Source organism: Malaclemys terrapin, chromosome 11 (assembly GCF_027887155.1).
Source record: "Malaclemys terrapin pileata isolate rMalTer1 chromosome 11, rMalTer1.hap1, whole genome shotgun sequence".
Lineage (NCBI taxonomy): Eukaryota > Metazoa > Chordata > Testudines > Emydidae > Malaclemys > Malaclemys terrapin.
The window spans coordinates 70,174,897-70,189,022 of record NC_071515.1 but is presented as its reverse complement, the minus strand read 5'-3'; the positions used below and the strand labels follow the sequence as shown (position 1 = coordinate 70,189,022).

Sequence of the window (14,126 nt, the reverse complement as noted above, 5' to 3'; positions counted from 1 at the left end):
CATAGAGCGCCGTAGGGAAAGCGCTGCAGTCTGTCCACACTAGGGTGACCAGATGTCCCGATTTTATAGGGACAGTCCTGATATTTGGGGCTTTTTCTTATATAGGCTCCTCTTAACCCCCACCCTCTGTCCCGATTTTTCACACTTGCTGTCTGGTCACCCTAGTCCACACTGACAGCTGCTTGCGAACTGGCATGGCCACATTTGCGGCACTTGCAGCGGCATTGGGAGCGGTGCATTATAGGCAGCTATCTCAGCATGCAAGTGACTGCAATGTGCTTTTCAAATGGGGGGTTGGTGGAGTGTGACAAGAAGTGTGTTGTGTGTATTTGGGGGGAAGAGAGTGGGCTTTTGGGGGGCTGAGAGCATGTCAGCATGCTGTCTTGTAAGTTCAGACAGCAGCAGACCCTCCCTCCCCCCTGCCTCTCTCTCTCACACACACAGGATTCCACACTAATCTGTCTCAGAGCACATTTATCTGTTTTGGAGCAGATAAGCAGCCGGCTGTCAGAAACAGAGCTTTCAAACGGCATATCCGAATTCCTACAGTGATTCAAAACAATGAGAAGAGTGGCCATTTGACTTAAGGGGATTATGGGATGTTTCCAGAGGCTGATCAGAGCGCAGTAATGCAACATCTTGTCCACACTGGCGCCGTGGCACTCCAGCGGGGATGCAGCAAATGTTATTCCACTTGCCAAAGTGGAGCACCAGCAGCGCTGTAGCCGTGGGGTCAGAGCGCTTTACGTGCCTTGCCAGTGTGGACGGGTAGTGAGCTAGTGCGCCCGGGGCTCCTTTACTGCACTGTAGCCAAGCCCCAAGTAGTAATGACTCGCCAGAGGCACGAATGTAAAGGACCATGCACATGACACATTAACAGCCTTGTCAGCACCAGTAACCTTTGTAGATGTAATTCCTCAGGGGTACAGCTCCAGCGATGTTAGGAACAGTGGATGCAGTACAGCAGACAGGACTCCCCACAGGAGGCAAAACCTGTCTACACCTCAGCTTCCACTGCTGGCTACCCCCAGTGGAGCTGAAGCGGGGCTGAGTTTGCTAGTGCAGAGGAATGCACGTCTCGAAGACCTGCTAGCACGGAGGTACTTACCGGAACTGAACTCATGCCTGGAGGTTAAGGGAGGCCAGACTGTGAAGTGCTGGGAGCAACCCGTGCATGTGTGTGCACACGTGTTCAGGCAGCGAGGGAGGGAGCCGCTAAGGCGCCAGCGCCCCGTCTGCAAAGAGGGTGTTGAAGACCCAGCCAGGCACTTCACTCTGGGGGCCAGCTCAGAGCCCGGACAACGGGCTGCGATCTAAGGCCAGGCCAGAAGCAGGCAGCCAGCGCGCTCTGCGAGCGGGGCGGGCTGCGAGCAAGCCGCCCCCTTGCCCGGCAGTACACCCACCGCAGCGCACACGTCAGCCGGCCGGGGCCACCTACCGGGCAGCGGGGGGTCCAGGGCTGCGGCCTCTGCCATGCTCCCGCCGGGGGTTCGGGCAGAGCACCAGGGGGTGGGGCTAGGGGACAAACATGCCCGGCTCACGCTTCGTCCGTCACTAACAGCCCCGCCCCCTCCGATCACGTGCGAGCAGCGGACCCCTCACGTGGGTTTGTTTGCGTGCGGAGGGGGCGGGCGCTGTGGTCACGCGCTCGCTGACCAGTCCTGGGGGCTCCGGCCAGCAGCGGGGGGTTGGTCGGGGTGGGGTAGCTCTCGCATAGCTCAGTACACAATGGAGAACCCCGGCCAAGGGCCTTTCAGGCTCCTGGCACCCAAGCGGCTCCAGATGAGGGAACCCAGGGAGTGACCCGGGGGGGGAGAGGGCTGTGACTGAGGGAGACTCCGAGGGAGTGACCGTTGGGGGGGGGGGCTCTGTCTGAGGGAGACCCCCCGCCCCCAGGGAGTGACCGTTGGGGGGGGGCTCTGTCTGAGGGAGACCCCCCCCCACCCCGAGGGAGTGACCGTTGGGGGGGGGTTGTCTGAGGGAGACCCCCCACCACCACGAGGGAGTGACCGTTGGGGGGGCTCTGACTGAGGGGGACGCCCCTACCCCCAGGGAGTGACCGTTGGGGGGGGGGGGGCTCTGACTGAGGGGGACGCCCCAACCCCCAGGGAGTGACCGTTGGGGGGGGGGCTCTGACTGAGGGGGACCCCCCAACCCCCAGGGAGTGACCGTTGGGGGCGGCTCTGACTGGAAGTAGAGTGGGTGGGTCGGTGGGAGGGAAGGCGCCGGCTCGTGGGCAGGGCCGCCCGGCTCGCGCATGCGGCTGGGCAGGGCCCGGCAGAGGCGCTGTGATTGTGAGTTTGGCGTCGTTTTCCCGGACCCCTCCCCGATGCCCTAGCAGGACCCGGGCCCCTCAACCGCCCCGAGAGCTGCTGGCCCCGAGCCCGTCCTGGCCGCCCGGAGGCAGGTCCCTCGCCGCCTCCCGCAGATGGGTCTAGGCTGGAGCAGCGCGGAGGAGCGGGAGTCCCTGCTACCACCCCAGCCCCGGGGGGCGGCGGGGGGTCCGGTTGTGCCCCAGCTTCGGCGGGGCCTTACCCCGGCGGCGGCGGCTCCCCGGCTGGTGCCGGTACTGGGCCGGGTTTACGGGCGGCGCTGGCTCGTGCTGCTGGTGTTCTCGCTGCTGGGCTTCGCGCAGGGCCTGGTGTGGAACAGCTGGGGCCCCATCCAGAACTCGGCCCGCCTGGCCTTCGGCTTCTCCAGCTGGGACATCGCCTTGCTCGTCTTGTGGGGCCCAATCGGCTTCCTGCCCTGCTTCGCCTTCATGTGGCTCATGGATAAGAGAGGTAAGTGTATATGTATGTGTGTATATATATCTCCTCAATGTATGTTCCATTCTATATGCATCCGAAGAAGTGGGCTGTAGTCCACGAAAGCTTATGCTCTAATAAATTTGTTAGTCTCTAAGGTGCCACAAGTACTCCTGTTCTTTTTTTAGAGGTAAGAGTGGGGGGGTCAGAGGCTCTGGGCATTCTGCAGGGGGGTCTGGAGCTTTCGTGGGGTGGGTGGCAAAGGGTTCCCATGGCAAAAGGCTTTCTGGCAGGCACGGGCTGCCATTGAACCCTGGGGCACTGTTGGGGCAAGCGGACTCCCATGGCGTTGTCGGACTCACACTGTATAAGGCATTGGGGGCTGGGGCTGCAAGGAGTTTTCATAAAGTCTCTGTTCTCCTTATCCCGCTCTCCCCATTCATATTTGTCACGTTCCCTGCTCACCCCATCCCCATCAGCACCTCTTCCCTCTTCTCAACTCTTCTTTCTCCCCCTCGCCATTCCCTTTTCTCTCTAGGGGGTCACATGAGGACTCTGACATACTTCTGTGTGTTTGTTGTTTTTCCTTTGGGTTTCATTTTTGGATGGCAGTGGTTTGGAGGTAAACCATATATTAAGATTTCTTTGTTTCCATAAATATATAATACTACTGCTACCTACCTATTATGTAGTGCTTTTCATCCTTAGATCTCATTATAACTAACCCATTTCCATTTGTGCTGAGTTGTCTGTCAAGATTGCTTGAATGAGGAAATATCTTAAAGATGAAATGAATGATATTTTAAATTGAAGCAAATGCACAGCAGAAGTCATTCACTACAAAGGATGTTTAAAAACTATCTTAACAATACCTTTACAATTTGGGGTGGGAAATTCCCTAAATCCCCTTAATCTCAAAACCTGTGGGTAAGGATGTAGAGAAGGTTTAGTGTTTCTAACATGTCCGTTTGAAGTATTGGGTTAATCTTTGAGACCATTCTAGTATCAATGTGAGGCTTGCATAATAAAAGTTCCTGAAAATAGGAAAATGTTATTACAAATTGGAGCATTTGGGGCAGTTGCGGTGCCTTGAAAAACTTTAAATTCATTTTTTAAAATGGACTAGCTGTCAAGTTTGTGATATCTTTTTAACCAACCTTTGAGGAAATTTAAGATAATTCCTGAAGTTGTGAATTTAGATTATAAACTTTTTGAGGATTGTTTTCTTACCTGTATTTAAAGTAGTACACTTTGTGTGCAAAAAGTCTAATATCTACAGCAAGTTTGTGCAAGGCCTGTTAAGAACATGAGCACTCCCACTGAAGTGAATTGAGGTTACTCATGGATAAAGGTGAGCATACGTATGTTTGCAGGATTGAGGCTTTTGTCTCTACTTATTTCATTTATTCTAGGGATTAACTGTTTGCTTATCTGAAGGAAAGGGAAAACAATAAAGTAATTATTACGTCAATCGGAAGTGCAAGGAGAAGACACAGCAAGTTTATTTTTGAACATAATGCAGGCCTATGCCTTTTAATTTTCCTGACATATTCAAATCCTGGACCTCAGCAGTCGTCAAATGGAATGTTATGGCGTTTCACCTGACAATTAGCATTTCATCTATATCTTTTTTTATTAAAGTTGATGAACTGGAGAATCTTTCTTGAATGTTAAATGCACTACTATTGTGGTCCTGACCTACAAACCTGCATATCAGCACATTTTGTTCATGGTGAGAGGCATCAGGAGTAGCATCACATATGATAGGATAATAGATGGCTTTTTCTTTTGCTGCAAGAATGGCCTTTTGCCCGCTTTTACCACCTAATTCAATAAACTCATTCTGACTCTCTCATGAGAGGTAATGTACCTGTCCTTGCGTTGTTCTAGCCTCTATCTGCTTCTGTTTACTCTAGCCAAATGGCCCTGAGTTATGTTGTCATGATCTAGTAACTCAAGAGTTCCAAGAAAGTTGCCATTGTATGGATCGTCAATCAGACTATCTCCTTGAAATGCTATGCCTTTTGAAGCAAGATGTAAGATAACATCTAACATTTTTTCCAGTATTGCTGTCCATCTTTCAGCTTTTGTTAATATTCGTTTTTGGATCTTACAGTGTGTTCCCCATCCACATCACAACACCTACTCTGATTCCTTTTACTGGCAGTAGTGGGTTTTATGATCTATGCTCTTTTTATGTTCAGGAAGTTTGATGTAGGTTGAGACATTTTTTCATAGCTGGAGAATACTCTTCACTTTTTGCCAGTATACTGCATTGTTTGTTTGTCCTCCCTCTCAGAAAATAGTCAACATGGGAAGCAGTACAGTGTTTGGTGGGTAGCCCTTCAAACAAGCCAATGTCTTGTAATCTTTTCTCTATTGTTGGAAGTCTTACATTTGAGAAGAAATTCCGGAAAATTATGGCCATCAACATCTTTTGGCACAGACTTCACCAGTGTCTGCATTTCTTTTAAATTCAGTACACCAGATAGAACAATTTTTTGATTAACAGAATCTGTAATGTGTTTAGGCCACAATCGTGAATCAGTTAAAAAAGCATGAATCAATAAATAGAAGCAGGAGAGATTAGTGCTGCACTTGCAGATCTTCCTCTGAGCTTGGTGGTGATAGACTCTTTGAAAGTCATTAGGTTGGAATCACATGATTCATCTGCCTGCTTTCATTCATCAATTTCCAAGGTCTCTATATTGAAATCACCTTCACCTTGCTGTTTGTGTTCATCCAGTTCCCGAGTTTGTGCATTGCTTGAACTAGACTGTTGAGAGGTCTTGTCTGTTTGGAAAAATTGGAGGATTTACTGTTGTCCATTAGCCAGAAACTTGAGGAGTTTAAAGAAAAAAAGCTATCTGATTTGTATTTACAGTCAGACATGTCAGTATGGCACATATATGAATAATACACCAGTGACAAATGCCCTCTAAGCACACTGGAGGTACTGTACCCTGTCCCTGTGATCTTGTCTCAGCCCTTCTAGACACCCCGGAGGACCAGCTCAATGTTCCATCTCTGGGATCGGTTATTAACTCTCAGACCTTCTAGGCTGTAAAGTTTTGGGGATCAGCCAGACCAACAAAGGGTTCTGTTACTTCCTGCCTTGTAACTTCGGGTGCTTTAATGCTATGCTGCTATAGCTCAAAGCCCTGACACCAGTTGCCAGCCTACAAGCATAAAGGTCTCACCCTGGCTTCTGTCAGCCTAGTTACGCCTTGCAGGGAGACCACAAGAGCGCTTCTGGTTCTGAGTCTCCCCAAATCTTTCTATCTTGAAATCTTAACTACCAGGAATTTAAACTTTTCCTCTCTGGTTCGTTACCTCTGAGTGAGTGAAACCTGCCTCTGTTATCAGTATGCTTTGGGGTACACACTCCATGCATTGTGCACCCCAGAGACCTGCTTGGGATAAAGACAAAACAAAAATTATTTAATAGAATAATCATAGATTCAGAGATGAAATAGTAAAGAAAATCAAACACATACAAGTTACACAGAAAATAAACATAAAGATGCAACTTCAGGCTTCGCCCTTCTATATTGTTGCCTCTGACCCGTTTCCCAGCATGTCCTCTGTTGTCAGCGCCTGGATGCTAGCCCTCAGTTTCTGGATGTCCTTCACTTCAAACCCCTTCTCCTTTTAAGGGTTTTCAGTTTTTCTTTCTCTCAGACTATGGTGATTTTCAGGGTGGGGGAAGTTCCTTTCTCTTAGGCCCTGTCTACACTGGCAAGTTTCTGCACAGTAAAGCAGCTTTCTGCGCTGTAACTCCCGAAGTGTACACACAGCCAAGCCACATAGTGTGCAGAATCTACGCAGTTGTGGCGCTGTATAAAAACCACCCCAACGAGAGGCGAACAGCTTTCTGCACCAGGGCTACAGCGCTGTGGTGCCACTGTAGACACTGGTCAATTACAGCACTGCGATTGGCCTGTTCTCACCTCTCTGGTCATTGGTTTGAACTCTACTGCCCTGCCCTCAGTTGACCAACCATGATCCCCACCCCTTAAATTCCTTTGGAATTTTGAAAGTTCCCTTCCTGTTTGCTCAGTGATGCGTGCAGTGGTCTCAGTGCATCTTTCCAGGTTGCCATGCCTGCTTCACTCACCAGGCGATCACCTGCTTGGAGCAATGCTGAGCTGCTGGACCTCATCAGCATTTGGGGAGAGGAGGCTGTCCAGTCCCAGCTGTGCTTCAGCCGTAGGAATTATCATACCTACAGACAGATTTCACGATGCATGACTGAAAAGGGGCCATGACCGGGACACATTGCAGTGCAGGGTCAAAGTGAAGGAGCTGCGGAATGTTTACCACAATGCGCGGGAGGCAAACAGCTGTTCCAGTGCTGTGCCCGCAAGCTGCCGGCTCTACAAAGAGCTGGATGTGATACTCAGCGGTGACCCCACCTCCACTGCGAAAACCACTGTGGATATTACGGTGGCTTGTGTGCTAGTCGAAAGTGGACCGAGCCAGGAGGAGGAAATCTTGAACGAGGAGGGGGAGGGGGACCCAGAGGCAGATGATGACTCGGAGGTCAGAGATGCATGCAGCCAGGAGCTCTTTTCTACCCCGGAGGAGGCTAGCCAGTCACAGCTGTCAGATGTTGGCAAAGCACAAACAGGAGAGGAGGCCCCTGGTAAGTGGATTTGATTTTGGGAATCGCTGAAGTGAGTTGTTGGGGGAAGGAGGGTTGCAGAAAACAGGCTTGTCTCCCACCATATGCCTACTCTGAGTGGTGGAACAGGCTGTTGATTGACTCCATCACTTCACGTGGATCTCCCTCACAGATCTCCAGGAAACTCTCGTGGAGATACTTGGCAATCCGCTGCTGCAGGTTCTTCGGCAGAACTGCTTTGTTTCTTGCACTGTTAACAGTAACTTTCCCACGCCAGTGTGCCGTCACGGAGCGGGGACGACATTGCTGCCCACAGGCAAGCCGCATAGAGGCCAGGGCGGAAGTCGCAGTCTTGGAGAAGACCCTCCCTTGATTCCCTGCTCACCCTCAGCAGCGAGATATCTTCCATAATGATCACGTCCCGTGGAAAGTGTGGGGAGAGGAATGATTATCAGCCCCCCCCTTCCATAATTGTAGCTCTCCCCAAGAGCCATGTGCCCAGTTACAGCAGGGTCCGGGAAGAGTGATTTACCCTGCCCCTGCAGCTACTCACCATTTTGGGGATCTTGTGGCTCATGTGTGTTTGCATGAGGTCAGCCAGTTAGTGACAGGTGTTTGAGTACTGGATGTGTTTTAAATCATTGAATCATTGTTGTCTGCAGAACAATACTGCTTCTGTAAAATGTTGCGTTTAAACTTCACAGAGATGACCTTGGGAGCCCAGCCTCCCTCTTTATCGGCGGCTGAACAGCTGTGCAAAATTAGAAAGCGTCCAAGAAGAACTAAGGAGGACTTTCTGCATGATGTTATGATGCACTCCGCCACCAAGAAACCGGAATGGAAGGAGTGGTGGGACAGCGAGAAGAGGGACCAAAAGGAGAACGTGGCGCGCTGGAATGAAGCCACAGAGTGGCTCTTAAAGGTTATGGAGTGCCAAGCAGACACACTCCAGGCGATACTAGCTCTGCAAACTGAGCAGCTCCGCGCCCGCACTCCCCTTCAGCTGCTGTCGCAAAACTCTTCCCACGCTCCCCCCAGACACTGCCAACACACTGTTATCAACCTCCTGGCTCCCGTCTGTACCCGCGGCATTCCACTCCTCCCCCCCTCACAGTCCAGCACTGCGGACTCCCACTACCCACTGCACACAACACCCATCCCTCTGCAGTTTGGCCCTGCTGAAGCACAGTGCCCGCTGCATTGTACTCTGAAGGAGAAGGTTGGATATGATCCCTGGACATACACAAATCTTTAGCTGTCCCAGGACCCCTCATCCCCCTCACTGCTGTGTTGTTGTTTTTTTGTTTTACTCTCTTCTCTGTTGTTTCTTAATAAAATAATTGTCTTGGTTTGAAAGCAATCTTTATTCTATTAATTGAAAGCAAAAAGAGCCCTGCAAAGCAACATACAATTATGTTTAAACCCACATATTGCATCATCTGCACCAATCACCTAGCATTGCACTCCCGAGCATAGCAACAAATATTAGTGGCTTTCAGCTTCAAATTGCTGCCTCGAGGCATCCCTGATCCTTATGGCTTCACGCTGCACCCCTCTAATAGCCCGGGTCTCTGGCTGTTCAAACTAAGCCTCCAGGCGCTGAGCCTCTGCGGTCCAGCCCTGAGTGAAGATTTCACCCTTCCCATCACAAATATTATGGAGTGTACAGCATGCGGCCAGCTCCAGATTTCCATAGAGGCAGCACCAGCGGGCTTTTAAATGGCCAAAAGCACACTCAACAGTCATTCTGCACTTGCTCAGCCTGTTGTTGAACCGCTCCTTGCTGCTGTCAAATTGCCCCATGTATAGTTTCATAAGCCACGGCATTAAGGGTTGGGCGGGGTCTCCCAGGATCACAATGGGCATTTCGACTTCCCCTATGGTGAGCTTCTGGTCTGGGAAGAAAGTCCCTGCTTGCAGCTTCCTGGACAGGCTAGCGTTGTGAAAAATGCGCGCTTCATGCACGTTGAAAGATGGCGCCAAATGCAGATGGAAGCACAGGGATTGCTGGGATGCGAAGCAATGCATCATGGGGCACTGGGACAGGACTCAGGATGCCCTGCAACCCCCTCCGTCTTCCCATAACTCTTAGCGGCAGAAGAGAAAGAGGTGCTCTGTGGGATAGCTTCCCAGAGTACACTGCTCCGAATACCGCTGCAAGTGCCAGAAGTGTTAACGCACTGTTGCACAGACAGCTGTCGTGAACACACCGCAGCAGTTTCTCTTTAGTGCCCTCTGAGCGGCACTGTAACCCTGCCAGTGTAGACATGCCCTCATTAGTTTTCCAAGACTGGGGATTTCTTTTCAGTTTCAACATTTTCCCATTAACTCTAAAGGTCCACCATTGTCTTTTCCTAGCAGGACAACGAATAAGTACTTGAAGTTAGTTTCACGCATACAACTGGCTTAAGAGGAGCTGAGATGTACTTGAAATTGTAGTGCCGGTCATGAGCATACTATACTATATAGCAGGGATCGGTAACCTTTGGCATGAGGCCCACCAGGGAAAGCACCTGGCGGGCTGGACTGGTTTGTTTACCTGCAGCATCCACAGGTTCAGCCAATCGCGGCTCCCACTGGCCGCAGTTTGCCGTCCCAGGCCAGTGGGGGTTGCGGGAAGGGTGGCCAGCACATCCCTCGGCCCGCGCCGCTTCCCGCAGTCCCCATTGGCCTGGGTCGGCGAACCGCGGCCAGTGGGAGCTGCGATCGGCCGAACCTGCGGATGCAGCAGGTAAACCAGCCCGGCCCGCCAGCGGCTTTCCCTAGTGGGCCTCATGCCAAAGGGTACCGATCCCTGCTATATACATAAATATGTATCTGATAATGACCATCAAGTTCAGAACATTACAGGTGTTCATGAAAGACCTTAAGTGACATATTTTTGTACACAATAACATTGTATATAACTAGTTGGTTCAATTGCTTATTCATTGGGGTTCAGATCCCCTGTTCCTACCCTTGGATTGTCTGGACCTTGATTGTTACACAGGCTTCCTGGGTGACCAGCTCACTGTTCCCTGTCCCTGGGATTTGGTCTCACTCTCAGCCCTTGTAGACATCGTGGAGGACCAGTTCACTGTTGAGGAAGTTGCTTCTGTTCCAATACTGCTTCTAATTGACTCAGGTAAACCTCATGTGATCTGGATGCTTTTTAGATACATAGGTGCAAACATACTGACTGACTAAATGTTATTTATATAATCTTAAACTGAAACGTCCACAATTTAGCCTGAATTTTTTTTTCTCGTGGTGCTGATGGGTTTGTGGCCGTCTGGCTGAGCCCCTTGGACTGAACCCTGGTAAAGTGTCCCCGTTTTCCCCCCTTTACTTGGGGTCTGCCTATGATTCACAGAAAAGTTCCTTTCTTGTGTGGCTTTTATGGTTCATGCTCCCATAACATTTAGAACTGCACTGCTGAGCAAAGTACCTGTTCCCAGCCTTTTTCTTTCTGAGACCCCTACAACATGCTATATAAACTTCAGGGCCCAATGGGGGGAAGAAGATGGGCTTTGAGCTTCAGTGGGAGGGGTGGGGGGGCTTTGGGGCTTTAGGCATTGGACGGGGGGCAGGGTGAGAGGCAACTTGGGCATAGTTTGACTTCTGTTTTGGGGGAGTGGGACATGGCGGGGTTCAGGCCAGCTCTGCACAGCGGGGCATGGGGAGGGAGCACCACATCCAACCTCTGACTCACCTCAGCAGGCCACTCAGCCTGTCTGGGTTGGAGGAGTGGCACAACCAAAAATTAAAACTCAAAGTATGTGTGTGATGGGGAAGAAGGGGCTCAGCTCACAAAGGTTAAAAGCTGCTCAGGGTGCAGGCAGGGGATAGCTAGGGGCTGTGTGCAGGCACGGGGGATACCTCGGTGCAGGGAGAGGGTAACCAGGGGCTGTGTGCCGGAAGGGGTTTGATCACTGCTCCCCGAGGGTTCTGCTGGCCCTGGAGCCAGTTCCACCCACCCATGCTGCTCTTACTGACTGCATGAGCAGTCAAAGTGAGTTGGGAGCTGATGAGTAGCTGCAGCCCTGGGCACCAGCAGTAGGAGGAAGGGACTGGAGAGTAGGGTGACCAGACAGCAAATGTGAAAAATCGGGATGGGGGTGGGGGGTAATAGGCGCCTATATAAGAAAAAGACCCAAAAATCGGGACTGTTCCTATAAAATCGGGACATCTGGTCACCCTACGGGGGAGCACCATGGCCGCCTGCTCCATGACACCAGCCAGAGCAGCAGCCGCCCTGCACTGCCCAAGTTAGGCTTCCTGCCTCTGATCTGGTCGGGGGCAGGGTGAGGAGGAGGTGGGGTGTGTGAAAGTGTCCCTGGGACTACCCTGCTCTGGCACTGCAGTTGGGGGGCATCACCCTCCATGCCCCACTCCCATCTATGCCCATGGGCTCGGGACTTCTGCCCCATAGAGCACCAGGGTTTGCGGACCCCCTGAAACTGGCTCATGGCCCCCCAGGGGACCGCAGACTCTCAGTTTAGGTGCACTGCAGCAGCAGTTCTCAGCTTGGTCAGAGCAGTGACCTTGGTTCTAAAGCTCTCTTGGCTAGGCATTTTCATTTAGAGCAGTGTTTTGTTTTCTATTTAGGAATACAAACATGTTTGTAATTACACTGAATTTGCTGTACTGTACAGACATACTGAAATCACACCATATATTCTTATGGTATATTCACCATTACTGGCTATCTTCAGCACAGAAAGATACATTGAAAACTGTATTTGTCAAATGCCATCATCTAAAATTTGCTATTTTAATTGTTACATATCACAACTTGTGAGAGAAGAAAAAACATTCCAGTTCAATATTACTACTGGGCCATATTCTGCCGTAAATATTTATGCACCTCTCTGAAGCCAGAGTATGGTTTGTCATTAGCTGTGTGCTGGCCATGATCTGTTCAGTCTGAATTTGTTTCATGATGGTTCAGATTCTTTGACATGAAAGCGGTATGTCATTTTTTTTTTTTAATTGTGAATAGTTTAAAAGCTTGGAACTTAAACCTGTTCCCCTACCAAACTTGTTTTGTCTGTATTACATGCATGTCTTGTTATACTGCTGCTTATTTGCCTGTTCTTACTGTTTTTTTTTTCTTTTAAAAGTAAACTGGAAATGGAAAAATACTTGCTCAGCATATGTGTTCAATAGTAGTCCCACTAACTAGGCTGAAAAGGATACTCTGTATATAGACAACAGCATACTTTATTTTTTCTAAGGATTTCTAAAATCATGCTGGTGTACTCTGGTGCCCCAGACACACTTATTTTGTGACATTACAGCTGTCAACCCTGGACTATGGAGTCAACCCTAAAAGAGTTAGGTAAGTGGTGTTTATTTTTAGTAAATCATATCAGACTAAAATAAACATCACTTAGCTGACCCTTGACCATGTTGTTTCCCTCCTACCAACATCTGCACATGGAAGGGATATTTCACGCACAGATCATAGACATATAAGGGATCTTGAGAGGTCATTTAGTCCAGCTTCTTGTGCTGAGGCAGGACCAACTAAACCTAGACCACCCTGACTGGTCTGCAGAGCTGTCCGTAGGGTATGGCGAATCGGGGTGACTGCTCCGGGCCCTACGCTTTGGGGGGCCCCCGCGGGCTGTGCGATTGGTCGGGTTGGTCTGTCCCAGAAGTGACAGATTTGTCACTTCTACTCCGGGCCCTCCCACCACCCTAGGGACGGCCCTGCTGGTATGTGTCCATTCAGTTCTTAAAATCCTTCAATGATGTAGATTCCTCAACCTCCCTTGGAAGCCTTTGTCATAAAAATAGGGTTCAGCCACGCCTATGCCATTGTTATTCTCTCCCCCTGTCACCTCCCGAGTCTCCTGGATCCTGTGGAGAGCTCTAGTTAGAGTTCACATAGGTGATGGGATTCGAGGCTGGGTGAGCTGCGGGTGTGAGGAGTGGCCAGGCTGCAGGTGATGTGTATCATGCCATATTTGGCTTCACAGAGAATCCCCAGCATATAGGCTGTGCTGTCTGGTCTGTGTAGCTTCCCAAAGAGTTAGGGAGCAGCTGCAGCTAGGGATGGGCTTATGGCAGGGGTTCTCAAACTTCATTGCACTGCGACCCCCTTCTGACAACAAAAATTACTGCACAACCCCAGGAGGAGGGGACTGAAGCCTGAGCCCACCCAAGCCCCACCGCTCCGGTCGGGGGCAGCCCAAGCCTCACCTCTCCGGGCAGGATGGCCAGGGCTAAAGTCCTCGGGCTTTGGCTTTGGCCCTGGGCAGTGGGCCTCAGGCTTCAGCTTAGGGGTCCCAAACCACGGTTTGAGAACCGCTGGCTTATGGCATGGCTCCTATGGAGCCAGATTGTCTGCTAGTGTCCATGCCAGTGTGGGAGAATGGGGCCTAACCTCCTGCAGATCCCCAGGGATTTCCTAGATTTGAGGGCAGGTCCCACAGCCTTTTTCCTAATGGTGTTTGTGGTAAACCCTGCCCCCTGATAGGACAGTGTGGAGAATTTCCTCAAGGGACGACTCATGGAGATTCTCACATTGCCTGGAAAAAAATCTCCCAGTCCCACAAAGAGTGGGATGATGTGGGTCCCACATGGGCCGATGTCATGCTCCACTAGGGTCGTTTCATCCCTAATGTATGTGATTTGGGGGTGGGAAGGGGGGGGGAGTTGGGTGTGCAGTGTCATAGCATAACTGTATCCAGTTGGCATTCTCTTGGGGCATGTGAGTGGACAGATACGTTTTGTTTGTTGTGCAGCATATTGTGTTAAGTAAGTGAAAT

At 50.6% G+C, this 14,126-nt stretch overlaps 2 protein-coding genes across 4 annotated transcripts in view; one reads left to right on the top strand and one right to left on the bottom strand.

The window, feature by feature from the left end:
- The window catches only part of HSPBAP1 (HSPB1 associated protein 1), a 63,703-nt gene extending 62,174 nt beyond the window's left edge, over window positions 1-1,529 (bottom strand). For all 3 annotated transcript variants that reach the window (XM_054044656.1, XM_054044658.1, XM_054044657.1), the window contains exon 1: window positions 1,439-1,529. In XM_054044656.1, coding sequence (XP_053900631.1) covers window positions 1,439-1,475 — 37 coding nt within the window. In that variant the 5' untranslated portion in view covers window positions 1,476-1,529. The remainder of the gene's footprint in view (window positions 1-1,438) is intronic.
- A 614-nt stretch (window positions 1,530-2,143) lies between these two features.
- Window positions 2,144-14,126, top strand: part of SLC49A4 (solute carrier family 49 member 4) — a 129,836-nt gene continuing 117,853 nt past the window's right edge. The window contains exon 1 of the mRNA XM_054044021.1: window positions 2,144-2,783. Coding sequence (XP_053899996.1) covers window positions 2,429-2,783 — 355 coding nt within the window. The 5' untranslated portion in view covers window positions 2,144-2,428. The remainder of the gene's footprint in view (window positions 2,784-14,126) is intronic.